This window comes from Aquarana catesbeiana, linkage group LG11 (assembly GCF_042186555.1).
Source record: "Aquarana catesbeiana isolate 2022-GZ linkage group LG11, ASM4218655v1, whole genome shotgun sequence".
NCBI lineage: Eukaryota > Metazoa > Chordata > Amphibia > Anura > Ranidae > Aquarana > Aquarana catesbeiana.
The window spans coordinates 203130035-203152833 of NC_133334.1; the positions used below are offsets into that span (position 1 = coordinate 203130035).

The window sequence follows — 22799 nt, forward strand, 5'->3', positions numbered from 1 at the left end:
TGGTTTTACACTATGGCAAGCCTTTATTTCTTTTGGGAGAACTTCCATGAGTCAAACTAATTGGAGGACATCCGTAAAGGCTTTTTGCTATGATTGAGTCGCCTCAATCGCTGTACCTGTGATCTTACAATTTGATGTATGGTGGGATTGCCATATATACATCTCCCTATAGAAACAAATGCCCTGGCTGGTTATTGAGCTACAAGTGAGATAGACCTCCCGTAACAGGGGGTCCACACCAGCTGGTAAGCAGGCATTTTTCCAACGGTGGAGGTGTCACTTTATCTGTGGTGTGGGACGGTGTCATTTTCACTGAAAGAATTTTTCGGTCTTGGGACCTTTTTACCCATTTTGCAATGTTGGAGCAATATTTAATTTTGATTATCCTATATTTCAGATTACCTTCACAGATTTATTTTCACTATTGGTCTGTTTTTTTGTATTATGTTTTATGTTATTTTTCAGTTTCCCATCTGTGATATAGCGCAACTTTACTTATAACTGTTTTTTGTATTGTCACTTTCGTATATTTTATTATAAAGCACTACATATACTATGCACTGTAGAACAATAGAGTGCCAAATCAACACCTGCATTAATTCAATTATTTGGTTTCTTGTTATTTACTTCTTTCAGCAAATACAATGCATTCTCTGATTGGCCGAGGTAGAAAGGGGGGAGGATGACAGAACATTCTCCATCTTAGCAAATCTGAGAACAATCTTGTATTCAGTGAAAAAAATGCAAGGCTTCTCCTAAGTGGCAGAGGTGCGAACTCTATGTTAAGTGCACAGTGCATTCGAGCACCCACCTGAAGAGGAATATGGATAGTTTGAGCCAAGCTGACGCCAAGTAAATGATTGAAATAATCTTATTTCTGGAGCTCTTCTTTAATAAAACTAACTTTAGGGTTAAAGAGATATCGTTCATTACAAAAGTTAATGATACAACTACTTTATTAAATGCATGTATAATACATTTCTAAAATGTAATAATGGATGCATTTCTGTGGGTGAAATATATGTGCTGTGAATATCACTTATGGGCTGCAGTTGAGACAAGGCAATTAATTGCCCTAGAATTAAATGAATATATATACAGTGCTGCTCACTACCTAAATCCTTCTCATACACAAAAACATATATCAACAAAAGTTCAAATATAACCAAGTGTCCATCAAATCAACTTGTGTAGACTAAAATAAAAAAACGTGAAAAACTTAATGAAATAAATAAGAGCTCTTCCACTCTTCAGACTATAAACCATTAAATGTGTTCCTTCATATGGTCCCACACTCACCAAGTGCTGTTAACGCCAACAAATAAATGTTACAAGTCAGTTGCTTTTTTTGGATGCTATGAGGATGGATTAGGCCGAAACACATTAGCATTCCAAAGATGTTGTAACTGCTTCAGTGCAAAATAACATTTCATAAGGAGGAGCAATTGTGTTCCGGCTTTTGATACCTATGTTTTTTTCATTGGCCAAATTTTTTAAATTTATTCTGGTTTGGCTATTGAAATGAATGAACGCTAAAGCGCTAATCACGCCTAGCATATAGACGCGTTTAGCAGCATCAAGCATTTTTTCTGCCCAAAACTCTGCTACTCCTGGACGCACTGGAAGTAGGATTTTTTTTTCCTGCTCCTAAACGCTGGTAAAAGCCTATGTGTGCATGGACACATAGACTAGCATGCAGTGGAGTTTAGAGGCATGAAAGACGCCCCTAGGAACAGCTGTAAAAAACATCCAGTGTGCATGAGGCCCAAAATGTAACATTTTTTTTCAATAATATTCTAAACACGACAATTGCTTTATAAAAGTTGTTCTAACTGGGTACATCGTGCAGTAGAAAAAACAGCCTTAAAATTACCTCGATTGGCAACCATCACTTTCTTTATAGGTTTGTACTCCACACGTTGAGTGCTCTGGAAAGCTGCATTAAGCACAGATAGACGTTTAACACCCAGGAAGGGTAAACCTCCTTTCACAAAACGAAGCTGCAACATCTGAAAAGAAAATATATGATACAGTGGTCACATCTTCCATTCAGATTTTGCCTAGCAACACAAAACTCATTTTTATTTCATACAGTAGCACATATCACAAATAATGACATTATGTGGATTATAAGAACAAAGCAAATACTGTTTGTCTGATGTAGACTGAGCCACTACCCTTATCAAGTCAACATTGTTTGTATACTCCAAACTCCATATTCATCAAATAAGATCTGTTTATCCCCAGGAAATCTTTTGGCCCAAAACAACTGACAGATGTGTACATAAAGTAATGACTTACAGCAGTTGCAAAACGAAAATGAAAAAACGGACCTCTATAACTTTTTAGTTCTATACTAGCGTCAGGTTCATCTGAATGTCTGAAATAAAAACTGAGGCTATCAATTAGATTTCAACAAATCTTCCGGTTCTGGCTGCTAAACTACTTGCTATGCAAAAACAAAGAACTGTTATTTCCAATATATATATATATATATATATATATATATATATATATATATATATATATATATATATATATATATATATATATATATATCATTTTTTTGTGAACAGCCTGCAATTGAAAAATGGCAGTTTCTACAGGGTAACATATAGCATATATACTCGAGTATAAGCCGAGTTTTTCAGCACATTTTTTTGTGCTGAAAGTGCCCCCCTCGGCTTATACTCGAGTCAAGCACTTTTCTGGTGCAAAGAATGACATTTTCCGAACCAAATGTGGGGCCCTGTATCTCGGGACCACTTGGTACTAGGAACCCCAGATTTGGTGTGCAAACCCAGTAGATCTAGCACTACAACATGTCCAAACCTGGGGTTTCTAGCACTAAGTGGCCCCGAGATATGGATTCCCTTCCCCAGGCGGTGGTCTCAGCGGGGGGCATTGATAGTTTCAAGAAACTATTAGATAAGCACCTGAACAACCGCAACATACAGGGATATACAATGTAATACTGACATATAATCACACAAATAGGTTGGACTTGATGGACTTGTGTCTTTTTTCTACCTCACCTACTATGTAACTAGGGTTGTCCCGATACCGATACTAGTATCGGTATCGGCACCGATACCGAGCATTTGCCCAAGTACTTGTACTCGGGCAAATGCTCCCGATGCTTCCCCGATACCTAAAAGTCAGCTGTGATCGGCACATGGGGGAGATACAAGCTTCTCCCCCAGCGGCTTTCAGCTGCTTTAGTGACACAGCAGTGATCGCTCACCACTGACTGTCACTGCATTATCCTCCATGCCCCCTCCTTTCCTCTGTGCCTCTCCGCTGTCCCCCTCCGTTCTTCTCTCCTTTTCTGTCCCCCTCCGCTGTCCCCCTCCGTTCCTCTTTCCTCCTCTGTGCCTCTCCGCTGTCCCCCTCCGTTCCTCTTTCCTCCTCTGTGCCTCTCCGCTGTCCCCTCCGTTCCTCTTTCCTCCTCTGTGCCTCTCCGCTGTCCCCCTCCGTTCCTCTTTCCTCCTCTGTGCCTCTCCGCTGTCCCCTCCGTTCCCCCCTCCTTCTCTGTCCCCCTCCGTTCCGCCGTCCTCCTCCTCCTTCCTTTGTGAATAGACAGAGTCAGCTGACTCTGTCCATTCACATAACTGAAACATTGTAATCTCTTGTGATTACGATGTGTCAGTTTATGAATGGAGAGGAGCCGCTGTCTTCTCTCCATTCATTGTCAGTGCAGCTGAGGCTGCAGAGAAAGGGACTGGGGAATCTCTATCCTCTGTCTCTTTCTCTGTCTCAAGGGGGAGATAGAGGTCTGTTAAGACCCCTGATATCTCACCAAAGCCCCCCAACAGGGCTGATTAAAAAAAAAACAAAAACAAAAAAAACACATATTGCAATAAAGAATAAAAAAAAAAATTATTGTAAAAAATAAAAATTGTAAATTAAAAAAAAAAAAAAAAACAAAACACACACACACACACACACACACACACACACACACACACACACACACACATACACCGTTCCCCCTCCCCCCCCCCCCAAAAAAAAAAAAAAAAAAAGCACTGTTAAAAAAAAAATTAAAAAAAACACTGTCACGTGACATAAAAAAAAAGTATCGGTATTCGGTATCGGCGAGTACTTGAAAAAAAGTATCGGTACTTGTACTCGGTCCTGAAAAAGTGGTATCGGGACAACCCTATATGTAACTATGCAACAGAGACACAGAGAGCAATAAAAAGCTGACAGAGACTCTACCCTTCCCCTACACTACTAACAGCTATATAACCTCCCAATCATTTCTGCCTACTTAAGTCCCCAGCACTCAGCTGGCTTCTCTGTTAGCCGCTGAACATTTCCAGTAGTATTCAGGATAGAGAGCAGGAGGTGAAAGAGATCAGGCGTTGCTGGGCTAGATGACACATGACAAAGGCTGCATAGCCCAGATACTCACATCACATGTCAGAGCTGACAATAAAAGGTAAGAGGGTACCAAAACTCTGATCACCAATGTACAGGGCCACTAAAAACTATTGACAAGCCATAAAAGGGGAACCCAAGTTGATGACTAAAAAAAGAGAACTACATTGCCTACCAACTAAAAGAGGGGCACTACACTGGCTACAAGCTTAAGGGGGGGGCACTACACTGGCTACAAGCTTAAGGGGGGGGGGGGCACTACACTGACCACCAACTAAAGGGAGGCACTATGCTGCCCACTAATTAAAATAGCAAGAAGCTTAGGTGTTACTCTAACTACTAAAAGCAAGGAAACTACACAGTATACCTAAAAGCAAGGCACTACACTGATGACAAAAAAAAAAAGGAACACTACACTGGCCACCAACTTAAAAAGGACGACTCCATTCACCATGATTTTAAAGGGGGGCCTCAAACCAGTGACAATGAACTTAAACTTGGGCACGTCACTGACCACCATAGGGACACTACACCAACAACCAATATAACAGGGTGCACTACACCAATGTTTCTCAGCTCCAGTCCTCAAGTACCTCCAACAGGTCATGTTTTCAGGATTTCCCTCAGATGAAACGGCTGTGGTAATTACTAAGGCAGTGAAACTGATCAAATCACTTGTGCAAAATAATGGAAAGCCTAAAAACATGACCTGTTGGGGGTACTTGAGGACTGGAGTTGAGAAACATTGCACTACACTGACCACCAGTGTAACCAATCTGATACTACTCTCACGGTTGTTGTCACTACCCTTATATTGTAATTAGTGTATGTTTGTTGCCTTTATACTGTACTTGTTGTCCATTTGTGGTCCAAATATTTTCACACTTGTTTGTTGACTGCATATTGTCACGACTCCCCATTTGCTGCCTGCATATTTGCACAATTGCCCATTTGTTGCCTATGTTTTACAATTATTGCTTGTTTGTTGGCTCAGCATTGTAACTGCCTGTATGTTGTACATTATATAATTGCCCATTTGCAGCCCATTTATTGTCAAGATTTACACTTTTGTCTATGTCTCTGCTGTTTAGAAGACATAAGGGAGCATACAGAAGATGGAAAAGATTAATAGTGGGGTTCAATACCCACACGCTAAACATATGAGCCACTAGGCGGCCAATGTTTCTGTGCTGAAAGCGCACTTGCAACATGCTCCCACCGCAGAGACCGAGCTATGAAAGATATAAGACCTGCCTCAATTTATCCACTGCTATATGCACTCAAATGTAGAGGCTTTCAGAGTACAGTTAGGAACTACACTGTACAGAGGAGACTTGAAAGACAGAGTGGCCTTCACATATATTTATAAACGCAGTGCAACTACATCCCCTGCTCTTAATGCATAAGTGTTAGATAGCATAATTTAAAAAAACAAAAAACAAAAAAGGGGTTGGTAAGTGATGGCATTCCTTTATTCATAATCAGTATTTTTCTTGCATCTTGCAGTAGAAGGCAGCCTGTTACTGCTACAATTATCTCTCTTTGTTGTGAATAAAACAGACATAAGGAAAGAATGCAGCAAAGTGGAACTCACACATTAGCTAAATTGTGTCCTCAGGAGGAAGCCTTCTGAAGGCAATACAAATATAAAGTGCTCTTAACCAAGCATTTAAATGTAACTCATTATTACAAATTAGCCTGCCTGTTACGCCCCTTGTTACCATAAAAGTACACTTGCAATATTATTGTGATACCTACGTAAGCATCTGTATAAAAAAAACTTTCAATTGTGTTGAATAAACAGAACAGTTACTTGGAAAGATGCAGTGTATCTTTATGTCTGTTCCCCACCGCAGTAGTTATTAATTTGGAACCACTAAGTATGAGGATAGGAGCTAACTATCTACAAAAAGTGGAAAGTTACACCTTAAAATTTGAACACCTTTATACCCTAAAATCCATTATTTTAAATCACCATTAAAAATGATTGTACAACTCAGAGTATACAGTAAAAACATTGAAAACCTCACGTACAGCTGTATTTTGTTTGTACCACTGTAAGTTTAACAATGGTGTGTATATCAAAGCCCATAACTTGACGTGTTTCACTGTCAATTTGCCTCAAGATCAGGCCATTGATAATATAGACGTACAAGTTCCATAGATTTATCTGCAATACATATATATGATCTACGTATTTATTCACTACACTTATCATATGTATGTATTGCAGATAAATCTACAACTTTGTCCATATTTCTATGTACATATATGCACATATGTATCATCAATGACCCGATCCTGAGGAAGCCAGAAATTAACTGCGAAACACATCAAATTTTGGACTTTGATATACAGACTATTGCTTAGCTTGTACAACAAGTAAATTATAGCTGTCTGTGAGGTTTTCAATATTTTTACTGTATATTCTAGGCATTATATAATCATAATGAATTAAAATAAGAGATTTTAAGGTATATAGGTGTTCTATTAGAATTCTGAGGTACAACTTACCACTTGCAGTACATTTACAGTCCTCCACGAATTCTTGGTTAAGAGTACTTTATACTTGTGTATAAAACTGGTTTAGCCTCAAGAGATGATCTGAAATTGTTCTGACCTTGAGGATGAAAAGGTTGTTTGTGCAGCTATTGCTCTACTGACCTTGTAGATATGATCAAGCATTAATACACGTGCTGATTATTTTGAAATGATATGAACATATTTTAAAAAATCTTTGTCAGTGTTATCCAAATATAGCTATTGTAAATGTACATAAAGGGCCAAATACTAATCAGTTAATGTCATCAATGTATGTTTAATAATGGCAAACTGTCCAACTCTCTCATAAAACAGATAACTAGTGCTGAAGGTTCTAGAATAGAGCATCTAAAAAAAAGTAAGCTTCCATTTTAAAATATTTTTTGTTAATTTATGCCATGTGAATGAGAACATGTAAACATGTTATAAAGCAGATGTTCTTCCAATTTGGCTGCAAAAACAAAAATACACTTTACATGTGTTCAAAAAGTTTACTTTAACTCGGTTTAATTTAATGTACCACTGGTAAAATCAAAAGCGACACAAAGGTCTCTCTGAGGTGTTACATGTTCTAGCCTTTTCTCCCACAAAACACAATTTAAAGCTGGATTCCAGAAAAACAAAAATTCCTTCTTCACAGTGGGGCTGCCCCCACATTGCAAGGGTTAAAAAGTTTGAAGCTTGTTTAGGTCTAGGGTACCAGAAAAAAACACTTTTACTTCTCCTATACTGCTAGACCAGTCCCCTGCAGCCTCTTCTCCTCTACATTCCAGGGTCCTCCATCATCATCATCAAGCACAATGCAGTGCCCACAGCCCTGCACTGGAATTGAGGGACAGTCCATTGCCGGAGCGTGAGAGAGCTCCATCTGCTGGGGGGACTATACGCTCCCTCTCTTAGACAATGCAGCCAAATATGGGAGGGTTTCACCAGAACAGTCAGTGCTGCCAATCCAGCACTGGGCAGGACTTGGCGTGACCAGATGCCTACTAACAAACTACAGGAGCTATGGCTAAGCAGTGACAATGCTGAAAGTCGTGCCCCTAGCAACATCTTATTCCAGAGCAGTGAAAGCAGCCACCATTTATCTAAGGGACAATGCTGCTCTGAATTCAGTAGTAGGGTGGCAGCATTGTTCCCCCCATCACAGGATGCTGCATAACGTAAACCCCACTGGCAATATCAACAGATGTTTATTAGACTTTGCAGGATTAAGGGAAAACAGCACTTTTTTTTTAATGGAGACCAAGTCCCAGACAGAGGTTTTTGTTCAGGTGTTTTGCCTAAACATAAAGTAGAATTCGAGGCTAAACTTAACTAGTCTTAAAAATGCTTCCTCCCCTTTCCTAACACCTATTGCTGACTAACCTGTGTAAGAAAGATGTATATACTTACCTATTTTCAGCCCGCTCTGGTCACATTACCCATGTGTCAGCTGGCTGTAAATGCCATTAGTCAGCATAGATGTTAGGAGGGTGGAGGGAGCATTTTTAAGACTAGTTAAGTTTAGCCAGGAATTCTACTTTATGTTTAGGCAAGATGCCTGAACAAAAACCTCTGTCTGGGACTTGGTTCCTAGGCTCTTGTTCCTGTGGTCATGTGCCCGATCCGGTTTCGGATTCATGTTGATTGCCAAATTTGTTTCTGACCATGATTCTTGCCTGCTGTCTGCCAGGACTTCTGCTTGATTCCCCTCAGATCATCAGGCTTTACAGCATTTTGGCATGAATTAACTTGGTATCCTATAAGGGAATCAAGTTGCCATGATCCCTTTTTGTCCATAACTCATTGCATGTGTCCCCTCTAATTTTTGATTCTTAATAAGTATATTATAAGTGACGCTAAGAAGATAGGTACTGTTGCTGCTCATCTTGTAGATTCAAATCTTGGGGATACCTTTCCTGGTATTGAGAAGTTTTTTTTAAATGTTGCACAGACATTTGCCATGTAGTGGGTTCACGTATATACTTGTCTTTGATCACGATTCCTGCCCGCTGCCTGCCAATGACCTCTACCTGTTTTTGACAACCCCCATTTTGCCACCAAGCAGCTCGCTATGGGGGCACTCAAAAGAGAGGAGGAGCTAAAAGCACGAGCAGGGGACCCCAGAAGAGGAGGTTCGGGGCTGCTCTATGCAAAACCATTGCACACAGCAGGTAAGAATGACATGTTTGTTATTAAAAAAAATAAATACAAAATCACTTTAATGCAATGCATGTTAATGCAAGAAAAAACTGCACCCTAATGTGCATGCAGTATTGTACAGGACAGATCAGGACCTTCCATTTGGAAGACAAAGGATAGTCTGCCCTTTGCTCTAGTTGGAAGTGTAAACAACTCTCCACAGCTAAAAAAACAAGGTAAGCCCACAATATAATGTGAAAGTTAAAAAGTGGCAGACATTCCAACAAATATAGACAGAGATAAAAGTTTAATTTGGAGAAGAGGTCAAACTCTGTATTTATTGCTAGTGCTATGCCACAGGACTTTGAAGCAGTTACAATTGAGCAATCAAAATAATTACCTTCAATATATAAACTGACTGACATGAAATCCATGAAAAGGATATGAACACCCATAAACGTGTTAGAACAGAATACTAGAAAATGAATACCTTACACATTATTTTTTCTATAGGTGGTTTTTAAACCTATAAAAGATGGTTGCCCTTGTTATATCAGTCAAAGAAAAGAAATCAGTAGTTCAATTGTAAAGACCAGAATCTTCAAAATCCAAAAAGTCCCCTTAAAATCAAGATGCAGAGGCACATACTGTAAGCCCCATAACATTCTGAACAGTTCTTGCAAAAGCAGTTTAGTAATTATATGGTTTTTAAAAACAAATTGAAGTGGGGCTAGTGCCAGATATATTTTTTTAAATGATCGGCTATGTATAATCTCTCCATCTCCCTAGAAGTCCAGCACCATCTTGATTCAGGGATCATTAAGGGTTTTTTTTTTTTTTTTTCCTCTGGTTCCTTCAGCCTATCAATTAAGGGGGGTGGTTAATTGCTCAATTGCTCACAGGTGCCTATTTAACTGGGTGTAGAACTCAGTCTGAGCGTGCTCAGTCTTTGGCTGTGGAACCTTGTGTAAGTGGGAGTTAAAAACTAGAGTTTAAAACAGGAGGTTATAACAGGGGTCATAGTACCTTTGTAGTGTGAGTATCTGAGTGTTGTCTGAGTAGTGTGTGTGGATCGTTAGTACTTGTGTATTGTGTACTGTATACTTGAGTATTGCGAGTGCACATAGGTCTGCGACTGTTCTGCAATTGCACGTAGGTCTGTGAGTACCTGTGTATTGTCTTGTTGTGTACCTGTGTATTGTCTTGAGTATTAGTGCCAGGAAGCTAGCTGTTAGGTAATTTGGACAGGGTAAAATCCCCAAATCCTCACTAAATTTAATAGGTACGATGCCCGGCGGGTGTGGAGAGGCGACTCTTTGTACATCTTGCCGCATGTATGCGTTCCTTGATCATCCGATCGAGGGTGAATACTGCTGTGCAAAATGTAAGCACATTGTTTCCCTGGAAGCCCAGGTTCTGAATCTAGGGAAGCAACTGTCAGCACTGAGAAGTCCCTCCATACTAAAGGTGAGCCAGGAATGTACACGGCAGGTGCCGTCAGGGGCCAGCACAGAGGCAGGTGGAGACAAAGAGGCGCAGGCACTAGCAAAAGGTAGATGGGTGACAGTCAGGAGGGGTAGAGGGGGAAGTGCCAGAGAGGCCGATCCAGGACTGGAGCATCCCAATAAGTATGCTCCATTGAGTGTCATTGGTGAAACCAGTCAGGGACCAGCACTGCTGGAGATGAGGGACTCTCCTAGCTGCCAGGGGAAGAACTCCTCCAGTGAGAGTGGGGGGGCAGCAAAGGGAAAGGAAAGACAGATTCTGGTGGTAGGGGACTCAATTCTTAGAAGGACAGAGAGGGCAATCTGTAACCAAGACCTGAAGCGCCGAACACTATGTTGTCTACCGGGCGCTCGGGTTCGGCACATCACGGATCTTGTGGACAGATTACTGGGAGGGGCTGGGGAAGACCCGGCTGTCATGGTGCACGTTGGCACCAATGACAAAGTCAGAGGCAGATGGAGTGTCCTAAAGAACGATTTTAGGGACTTAGGTGCTAAATTGAGGAAAAGGACCTCCAAGGTAGTATTCTCAGGAATACTACCGGTACATCGAGCCACACCAGAAAGGCAGAGGGAGATTAGGGAAGTAAACAAGTGGCTGAAGAGCTGGTGTAGTAAGGAGGGGTTTGGGTTCCTGGAGGACTGGGCCGACTTCTCAGTCGGTAACCGGTACTATAGAAGGGACGGACTGCACCTAAATGAGGAGGGTGCAGATCTGCTGGGAATGAAGATGGCCAAAAAGTTAGAGGGGTTTTTAAACTAGGCGATGGGGGGGAGGGTCCAGAGACAGTGATAGCCAGCGCGGATGATATTCCAGAGGGTAGTGTTGGGGGCATTAGTGGTAGGTTAACCAAAGCACAAAAACACAAGGTGAGTATAGTAGCAAGTCCTAGTTGCAATTTTGAAACACCCAATACGAGGACAATATGCGACCGGTCTAAACTATGTGGCATGTTCACCAACACCAGGAGCATGGCAGACAAGATGGGTGAACTAGAGATACTGTTGTACAAGGAGGATTTGGATTTTGTGGGAATTTCAGAGACCTGGTTCAACAGCTCTCATGATTGGCTGGCAAACATTCAAGGGTATACCCTATACCGCAAGGATAGAGAGGGTAAAAAAGGGGGAGGGGTATGCCTATATATCAAGAATAATATACAAGCGAATGTGAGAGATGACATCACTGAGGGAGCTAGAGAGGAGGTGGAATCCTTATGGGTAGAGCTCCAAAGGGATGAAGCTAAGGGGAAAATAATACTGGGAGTATGCTATAGGCCCCCTAACCTGAAGGAGGAAGTGGAGACGGATCTCCTATCACAAATTGGATTAGCAGCAAGGATGGGAAGTATTATCATAATGGGGGATTTTAATTATCCAGACATAGACTGGGCGGAGGGAACCGCGCATTCATTTAAGGCTCGCCAGTTCCTTAATGTCTTGCAGGACAATTTTATGGGTGAGATGGTAGACGCACCAACTAGAAATAAAACATTACTGGATCTACTGATTACCAACAATACAGACCTGATCACAGATGTGGAAATACGGGGCAATTTAGGTAACAGCGATCACAGGTCAATTCGTTTCAGCATAAATCACACAAATAGGAAACATAAAGGGAATACAAAGACACTGAATTTCAAAAGAGCCAACTTCCCTAAACTACAAACCTTGCTAAAAGGCATAAATTGGGATAAAATATTAGGAACAAAGAATACGGAGGAGAGATGGGTTTGCTTTAAGAGCATATTAAATAAGGGCATTAGCCAATGTATCCCATTGGGCAATAAATTTAAAAGAGCGAACAAAAATCCTGGATGGCTTAACTCCAATGTAAAAATGCATATAAAAGCAAAGGAGAAGGCCTTCAAAAAATACAAGGTTGAGGGATCATCCTCAGCATTCAGACTTTATAAAGAATGCAATAAGAAATGTAAGGGTGCAATTAGGACGGCTAAGATAGAACATGAAAGACACATAGCGGAGGAGAGCAAAAAAAATCCCAAGAAATTCTTTAAGTATGTAAACAGTAAAAAAGGGAGGACAGACCATATTGGCCCCATAAGGAACGAGGAAGGACATCTGGTTACAAAGGGTGGGGAGATGGCAAAGGTATTGAATTTATTCTTCTCCTCAGTCTTCACGAGTGAATCGGGGGGCTTCAGTAACCAAAACTGCAGTGTTTATCCTCATGACACAACACAGGAAGCACCTCCATGGTTAACAGAGGACGGAATTAAAATTAGACTTGAGAAACTTAACATTAATAAATCACCGGGACCAGATGGCTTGCATCCGAGGGTACTTAGGGAACTCAGTCAGGTGATTGCCAGACCGTTGTTCCTAATTTTTACAGACAGTCTATTGACTGGAATGGTATCAGCTGATTGGAGAAAAGCCAATGTAGCACCAATATTTAAAAAGGGCCCAAAAAACATCCCTGGGAATTACAGACCAGTTAGCCTAACATCAATAGTATGTAAACTCTTGGAGGGTATGAAAAGGGACTATATACAATATTTTAGTAATGAGAACGATATCATTAGCAGTAATCAGCATGGATTCATGAAGAATCGTTCTTGCCAAACCAATCTATTAACCTTCTATGAGGAGGTGAGTTGCCATCTAGATAAAGGAAGGCCCGTAGACGTGGTGTATCTGGATTTTGCAAAAGCATTTGACACAGTTCCCCATAAACGTTTACTGTACAAAATAGGGTCCGTTGGCATGGACCATAGGGTGAGTACCTGGATTGAAAACTGGTTACAAGGGCGTGTTCAGAGGGTGGTGATAAATGGGGAGTACTCAGAATGGTCAGGGGTGGGTAGTGGGGTTCCCCATGGTTCTGTGCTGGGACCAATCCTATTTAATTTGTTTATAAACGATCTGGAGGATGGGATAAACAGTTCAATCTCTGTATTTGCAGACGATACTAAGCTAAGTAGGGCAATAACTTCTCCGCAGGATGTGGAAACCTTGCAAAAAGACCTGAACAAATTAATGGGGTGGGCGACTACATGGCAAATGAGGTTCAATGTAGAAAAATGTAAAATAATGCATTTGGGTGGCAAAAATATTAATGCAATCTATACACTGGGGGGAGAACCTCTGGGGGAATCTAGGATGGAAAAGGACCTGGGGGTCCTAGTAGATGATAGGCTCAGCAATGGCATGCAATGCCAAGCTGCTGCTAATAAGGCAAACAGAATATTGGCATGTATTAAAAGGGGGATTAACTCCAGAGATAAAACGATAATTCTCCCACTCTACAAGACTCTGGTCCGGCCGCACCTGGAGTATGCTGTCCAGTTCTGGGCACCAGTCCTCAGGAAGGATGTACTGGAAATGGAGCGAGTACAAAGAAGGGCAACAAAGCTAATAAAGGGTCTGGAGGATCTTAGTTATGAGGAAAGGTTGCGAGCGTTGAACTTATTCTCTCTGGAGAAGAGACGCTTGAGAGGGGATATGATTTCAATTTACAAATACTGTACTGGTGACCCCACAATAGGGATAAAACTTTTTTGCAGAAGAGAGTTTAATAAGACTCGGGGCCACTCATTACAATTAGAAGAAAAGAGGTTTAACCTTAAACTACGTAGAGGGTTCTTTACTGTAAGAGCGGTAAGGATGTGGAATTCCCTTCCACAGGCGGTGGTCTCAGCGGGGAGCATTGATAGCTTCAAGAAACTATTAGATAATCACCTGAATGACCGTAACATACAGGGATATGTAAGGTAATACTGGCACATAATCACACACATAGGTTGGACTTGATGGACGTGTGTCTTTTTTCAACCTCACCTACTATGTAACTATGTAACATCTGATTGCCAGAATAAGATGCTGGCATATAATTATGCAGAAATTAAGTCTTTATGGTTTTGGCCAGGGTATGCACATTATCTCACAATGACTGGCCCCCTGCTGTCTTTCTCTGATATTTTAAGAATGTAAAAATGTACAGTCTAAGTCAGAGTTCTCCAAACTTTCTGAACAAAGGACCAGTTTACTGTTTTAGGAGTAGGAGGGCTGACTGTGGCCAGTATGAGTAGAAAATACCCCATCATTGGTATTAGTGGGAGGAACATTGCCCCATTGTTGGCATCAGAAGAAGGAATAGTGCCCCATCATTGGTGTCAGTGGGAAGAATAGGGCTCTGCAGTTGGTGCCAATGAGAAGAACAGTGTCCCATCATTGTTGTCAGTGTGAACAATAGTGCCCCATTGTTGGGGTCTTTGGTACTAAGAGTGCCCTATTGTTTGTATAATTTGCAGGCATTATGTCCCATTGTTGGTGAAGAAGAAACAGTGTCTTGTATTAGTGGGAGGAATAGTGTCCCAGGGTCCTAAAAAAGGGTAAGCAAAAGGCCACATCCAGCCCCCGGGCCGCAGTTTGGAGACCACTGGTCTAAGGGTCCTTTCACACGGTTGCGGTTTGCAGGCGCTATTGCGCTAATAATAGAGCCTGCAAATCGACCCGAAAGTGCCGCTGCTTTCATTCCAGTGTGAAAGCCCCGAGGGCTTTCACACTGGAGCGATGCGCTGGCAGGACGGTAAAAAAAGTCCTGCCAGCAGTATCTTCGGAGCGGTGAAGGAGCGGAGTGTATATCGCTCCTGCCCATTGAAATCAATGGGACGACGTGGCTATACCGCCGGAAAAGCGCCTCTGCAGAGGCATTTTGCGGTGGTTTTAACCCTTTCTCGGCCGCTAGCAGGGGGGTAAAACCGCCCCACTAGCGGCCGCATACCGACGGTAAAGCGCCGCTTACAATAGCGGCGCTTTACCGCCGACTACGCCCCCGCCCCAGTGTGAAAGGTGCCTAAGTGATAACAGACTGAGGAAATGTTCCTTTTTGCTTTCAGTAGAAACCAAATGCAAGAATGTTTTTTTAGGCAGATCTTTGTAGACTGAATCTAGGCACAGTTCCTTAACAGGAGCTCAAGGATTATGTTTTTTACCTCTTCCCACTCCCAATCTGTAAAGATACCTCACATTGAGGATATGTTTATAAACTTCCTTCTCCTGAACAGCCAACACCAGACACAGGAGTTGTTTTCGATCATGTGATTGATATGTCAGCTCTGACATGCAAGCTGGAGGCTTCACTGATGAATTTCAGCATGCAGATGAACACTGCATTTTTTAGGTTGGAGTGGCCTCTGCAATGCCATCAGTTTTATACTGCAATTGGCCAGCACTGAAGTGTAAGCAGATTTTTTTTTTTAATTTATTGACTGCTTGCCGACCGTCCACCGCATGTATACTGCGGCAGAATGGCACAGGCAGGCAAATCGCCGTCATTGTACGGCGGGCGTGCGCCCCCCCGCCAGCTTCGACGATCGGATTCGATCAGGAACCGATCTATCCCCAGGCCCAGGCCAATGAAATCTGGCCTGGACCTGGTGATCGCTTCTGACGAATGATATCCTTCCCCTGTCTGTGTAACTGTAAACACTGACAGGGGAAGTGATGTCATCTCTCCTCGTGTCGGTCTTTTCGTTCCAGACCGAGAGGAGAGAGCATCAGAACAGTGAGTTGCACAACACTACACTGACACCAGGTCATGTAGGTACACATTCACCCCCCAATCACCCCTCAATTAACCCCTCACCAACACTACACTGACACCAGGTCACGTAGGCACACATTCACCCTCCGATCACCCCCCCCAATTAACCCCCTCACCACCTGTCACTGTGTCACTCAGTACAGCAATCAGATTTTTTTTTGGATCACTGTACTAGTGTCATTAGTGACACTAATCAGTGTTAGGGTAATTAGTATTAGGCTCAGATAGGTTTAGGGACCACCCCAACCCCCCCAATAAAGGTTTAACCCCTTGATCACCCCGTCCCCTGTGATCACAGTATAAGTGTCACGGGTGACGCAGTTTAGCTAGATTTTTTTTTTATAGCGTCAGGGCACCCGCCGTATTTTAACCAATAAAGGTTTAACACCCTAATCACCCGGCGGGTGATCAAAGTTGGGTTTTGGCGTCAGATAGGGTCTGCGTCACCCCAGGCAGTGTCAGATTAGTGCTTGTAGCGCTAACATCCACGCACGCACCATACACCTCCCTTAGTAGTATAGTGTATGAACGGATCAATATCTGATCTGATCAGATCTACACTAGTGTCCCCAACAGTTTAGGGTTCCCAAAAACGCAGTGTTAGCGGGATCAGCCCAGATACCTGCTAGCACCTGTGTTTTGCCCCTCTGCCCAGCCCAGCCCACCCAAGTGCAGTATCGATCAATCACTGTCACTTACAAAACACTAAATACACATAACTGCAGCGTTCGCAGAGTCAGGCCTGATCCCTGCGAATGCGAACAGTTTTTTTGGTAGCATTTAAATCAGTCGCTAACAGTTAGGAGCTTTTTTTTACCTGTGAGTCTCACTAGTATACCAGTAGATTTAGAGCCTAAAATGGCAAATCGAAGGTACAGTAGTGAAGAGGCCTACATGTTTCTGAGCATGACAGATAGTTAAGAGGAAGTCACTCATCTGTCAGATTCAAGCTTAGAATACGATCCTGTAGACAGCAGCGAAATCCTGATAGATAGCTCTGACGGAGTTGTGGTCCCTGCCAAGGTCAGGCCTAACGGACCCCAATCTTCTTCTGCTGCCATTGAGGTGCAAGAACTGCAGGTCCCTCGTATGGAGCAGAGAGCCAGTACTAGTGCCGCTCATTCTTCGGTAGCGAGGAGTGAAATAAAAAATTTACGCCCTTAAAAATCCTGAAGGCGGTGATTGGTTTTCGGGGCCCCGTACGCAGCTAGGCTCCCAAAATGTCCCACATGTGTCCCACATGTGGTATCCTCATACTCAGGAGAAGCAGCAAAATGTATTTTGGGGTGTAATTCCACATATTCCCATGGCATGTTTGAGCAATATATCATTTAGTGCCAACTTTGTGCAAAAAAAAAAAAAAGTATATACTGTATTTATTGGCGTATAACACTCACTTTTTCACCCTGAAAACCAGGCGCAAATAGCGTGTGCGTGTTATACGCCGATACTTTAATTTTAGCTGCCTCGAAGGGGACAGGGAGGGGGGCGGGATGAGCGCTGTCAAATTACATACAGTGAGAATCTCCTGTTTACTTGGCGGCCTCTGTAATAGGAAGTCCCGTCTCCTGGTCCGGCATTGGACCACTGTTCTGTCTATCATAGGAGATTCTCACTGTACGTAATCTGACGGCGCTCATCCCGCCCTCACCCTGTCCCCTCTAGGCTGCAGATTGGCATCAATCAGGCTGCACTGATGGCAATGTTGAGGCTGCTGCATTGAAGGCAGTGGTGAGGCTGCTGCATTGATGGCAATGCTGAGGCTGCTGCATTGAAGGCAATGGTGAGGCTGCTGCATTGATGGCAATGGTGAGGCTGCATTGATGTTGACTGATGAGGCTGCATTGATGGCACTTGTGAGGCTGCAGATGGGCATTGATCAGGTTGCATTGATGGCAACGGTGAGGCTGCAGATGGGCACTGACCCTTATTTTGCTTCAAAGTTCCTTATTTAAAATTTAAGTTTTTTCCTGAAACTTCCCTCTTAAAATGAATGTGCGTGTTATACGCCTGTGCGTGTTATATGCCGATAAATACGGTAATTTTCCCGCAACTTGTGGCAAAATATAAAATATTCCACAGACTTAACATACCTCTCAGTAAATAGCTTGGGGTGTCTACTTTCCAAAATGGGGTCATTTGGAGGGGAGGGGGGTTGTGCCATCTTGGCATTTTATGGCCTTCAAAACTGTGATAGTGAGGAGTGAAATCAAAAATTTACGCCCTTAGAAATCCTGAAGGCGGTGATTGGTTTTCGAGGCCCCGTACGCGGCTAGGCTCACAAAAAGTCCCACACATGTGGTATCCCCATACTCAGAAGCAGCAAAATGTATTTTGGGGTGCAATTCCACATATAACCATGGCATGTGTGAGCAATATATCATTTAGTGACAACTTTTTGTAAAAAATTTATTTTTTTTGTCATTATTCAATCACTTGGGACAAAAAAATAAAATATTCAATGGGCTCAACATGCCTCTTAGCAATTTCCTTAGGGTGTCTACTTTCCCAAATTGGGTCATTTGGGGGGGTTTGTACTGCCCTTCCATTTTAGCACCTCAAGAAATGAGATGAGATGAGGCAGTCAAACTAAAAGCTGCGTGAATTCCATAAAATGTATCCTAGTTTGTAGACACAATAATTTTTGCACAAACCAATATACGCTTATTGACATTTTTTTAACCAAAGACATGTGGCTGAATAAATTTTGGCCTAAATGTATGACTAAAATTGAGTTCATTGGATTTTTCTTATAACAAAAAGTAGAAAATATTTTTTAGCAAAATTTTCGGTCTTTTTCCGTTTATATCACAAAAAATAAAAATCGCAGAGGTGATCAAATACCATCAAAAGAAAGCTCTATTTGTGGGGAAAAAAGGACGCAAATTTTGTTTGGGTACAACATTGCATGACCGCGCAATTAGCAGTTAAAGCAGCACAGTGCCAAATTGTAAAAAGTCCTCCGGTCATTGAGCTGCCAAATGGTCCGGGGATGAAGTGGTTAACAGGTAGTTTTTTTTATTACAAAAGAGACCATGGGGGAGATTTACTAAAACTGGAGAGTGCAAAATCTGGTGCAGCTGTGCATGGTAGCCCTTCAGCTTCTAACTTCAACTTGTTCAATTAAGCTTTGACAAAAAAACCTGGAAGCGGATTGGTTTGTATGCAGAGCTGCACCAGATTTTGTACGCTCCAGTATTAGTAAATCAACCCCTACGTCTCTTCTACAATAAAATCTCTTTTACTGCCTGCTAGCAATTTTCTTCTAATTGTACAATGAACCATGCAAGCACAGCTACAAAATCCAGAAGAATGCCAGGAGAAGATGTCAGTGGCAGTGATGGAGCAACAAGGGGGCAAGGGTGAAGCATTGTTTGAAGAGGACATTTGGGGAGGCAAATGTGCCATATATGCAAAAATGCTGTGCATATCTGGGACCTTGATGCATTTAGCTCCCCTTTAAAAAGAAAAGAATTAAACATTAATTTTTTTTTTTAATGTTTTTGCTAATTTGTTTTTTTTTTGTTTTTTGTTTTTTTAAACAAAGAACCAAATAGAAGCCATAGGGCCTTACTAATATAGAAGAAAAAAAATTATAAAAATGAATCAGTTATTAAGTTAGATTACAATTTTGACAGTTATGTTTGTCTTGGGAATCTAGAAAGCTTTAAAATAGTTTTTTTTTAACATTAGTCTGTTGCAGACTGCTAAATTTACTGATAGTTATTGCATTTAATCTTGATAAAAAAAGCAAACCTAAATTGAGTGAGTGAAACATTTTTATTGTTTTTAGAGTAATAGGTTAATTCAATGTTTTTTTGAGTGACAGAAAACCAAATTTGACGTTTTCGTCAGGTTTCTGCCTGAATACACCTCACTTCAGTTGTCATCATTTTCACTCGCTAAATCCTACTGCTTGTTCCATAAATGTATAATGAAAAATGAATAAATTGATCAGGCTGTATGCCAAGACAACACAAAAAAAAAAAAAAGACGTTGACATACAAAGCAAAAAAACAAATACTTCCAACTACGGTTTAGCAATATTATGCCAGACTACATAGTTACATAGTAGGTAAGGTTAAATAAAGACAATAGTCCATCCAGTTCAACCTGTGTACGTGTACATGTGTCAGTGGCCATAACTATTTCCCATATCCCTGTATGTCGTGTTCTTTAACGACTTGCCGAGCGCTGCACGCCGATATACGTCAGCACAATAACAGCGGTGGGCAAATGGGCGTACCTGTACGTCCCCTTTAATTGGCGGGGCTACTGGGCGCCTGCCACGTACAGTGTGACCGTGCCCGCGGACTCAATGTCCGCCGGTGGGTGTCTCGCGATCATGTCACAGAGCCACATAACAGGGAGACAAGGCACTTCCCCATTCTGCCTAATGACATGACAGGGATCTACTGCTCCCTATCATCGAGAGCAGTGATTGCTGTCATGTCAGTGGTAGCCCATCCGCCCCCAGTTAGAATCACTCCCTAGGACACACTTAACCCCTTGATCGCCCCCTAGTGTTTAACCCCTTCCCTGCCAGTGTCATTTACACAGTAATCAGTGCATTTTTATAGCACTGATCGCTGTATAAATGACAAAGGTCCCAAAATAGTGTCAAAAGTGTCCGATGTGTCTGCCATAATGTTGCAGTCACGATAAAAATTGCAGATCGCCGCCATTACTAATAAAAAAAATAATAATAAAAATGCCATAAATATATCCCCTATTTTGTAGACACTATAACTTTTGCGCAAACCAATCAATATACGCTTATTGCGATTTTCTTTACCAAAAATATGTAGAAGAATACACATCGGCCTAAACGGAGGAAAAAATTTGTTTTTTTATATATTTTTGGGGGATATTTATTATAGCAAAAAGTAAAAAATATTGCTTTTTTTTCAAAATTTAAACTCTTTTTTTGTTTATAGGGCAAAAAATAAAAACACAGAGGTGATCAAATACCACCAAAAGAAAGCTCTGTTTGTAGGAAAAAAAGACGTCAATTTTGTTTGGGTGTAACGTCGCACAGCCGCGCAATTGTCAGTTAAAGCGTTGCAGTGCCGAATCGCAAAAAGTGCTCTGGTCATGAAGGGGGTAAAATCTTCTGGCGCTGAAGTGGTAAAGATGCACATCCAAGAGTCTTTTAAAAGCATCCATACTCCCCGCTGCCACCACCAATTGTGGAAGAGTGTTCCACATCCTTATTGCCCTGACAGTGAAAAACCCCCTGCACAGTTTAAGGTTAAAGCGCTTCTCCTCCAATCTCATTGTGTGTCCTGTGTCCTCTTGCACTCCCTGAGACTGAATAGTTTTCCTACGCTGGGATCACCATTGAGATATTTATAAATCACTATTATGTCCCCTCTCAAGTGGCGCGTCTCCAGCGAGAATAAATTTAGTGCTTGTATTTGTTCATCGTAATTGAGGTCGTCCAAGCCCCTTATTAATTTTGTTGCCCTTCTTTGGACTCTCTCCAGTAACAAGATTTATAAAAATTCATTCAGTTGCAGCAGTCACCAACTGATGTTTTTAGCTCAAAGTGTCTTAGTTTAGTAACAAAGCCAGATCAGCACTGTATGGTTAGTTCTTTTCAGCGAAAAAGCAAGCTATACAAAAAAGACTGACCTTAAGCTTTGGCAAAATTGCCAGACAGCCATGCAAGAAAGCAAATACTTTGGCTTTAACCCCCCCCCCCCCCCCCCAAAAAAGCCAGATAATCAGAATGATTACTGGATTTGTGGATTGCTTGGTGTAAATTTTCAGTGTGCCTTGGACCACAAAAGTACATTGTCAGCCAGTTATAGTTGCAGACAGCATGGAGGAGGGTGGGCTATGCTTTCTTCTCCTCCATCTAGATACAGAGAAGACAAATATCAGTGAAAAAAGAGGAAGGTAATCTACAGCTGAGCGCCGATAGGGGCAAGTTGAATGTAAAAGGACCTGCTGCAGCCGTCAGTATGTACTGTTAAGGCCATTAATGTTTTTCCACAGTTGGCAGAGCCACACATGTAATTTCTCTGATGCCCGGTACTGCAACAATCACCAGGGATTTGTTACAACTGCCTGTGTGTTGCCTACCAAAACTGCCTGGGTACAGTGACAATTTAGTGATAGGGTAACACACACCTGTGGTAGTCTTTGACCAAAGCAGCATTATTTATTTTAAATGACTATGTGTCTACAAAAATTCAACCCGCCAAGATTTTATTCTACCTCTGTTACTAAAGAACCTGACAGTTAATGTATGGATTGTGACTCATGTTCAGAAATGATCAGAATGGAGGACTGTTCTAGTTTATTTCATGCATACTAACATAGCACTGGCTTGTGTAGGCGACTCTACTCAATAGGGATAATATTGTTATTAAATACTAGCTTGTGTGGCTCCACTAACCTACAATGGTTGCCACTTTTGAAAGACCTCCAATTCGCGTGCTGTCATATTCTTAAGCCTGTGGCTTGCTCCCGTATTTGGGTCTGTTCATTGCACAGCAGACATAAAGGAGTAAATTGTAAAGTCGTTTACAGACATCTTTGATAAACATTACATTTTCACTGCTGGTTGTATACAGCTTAACTGTGTATAGGCTCTGCATATATACTGTAAAAGATTTACAGGTCTATGCACATAGTTTAACAGACTCCATCAGACAATGTTAAACATA

General features: G+C 41.8%; 1 protein-coding gene across 4 annotated transcripts in view; it reads right to left on the bottom strand.

Moving 5' to 3' along the window:
* The window catches only part of PC (pyruvate carboxylase), a 989411-nt gene that overhangs the window by 754248 nt on the left and 212364 nt on the right, over positions 1–22799 (bottom strand). For all 4 annotated transcript variants that reach the window (XM_073605170.1, XM_073605168.1, XM_073605171.1 and 1 more), the window contains one exon: positions 1874–2009. In XM_073605170.1, coding sequence (XP_073461271.1) covers positions 1874–2009 — 136 coding nt within the window. The remainder of the gene's footprint in view (positions 1–1873; positions 2010–22799) is intronic.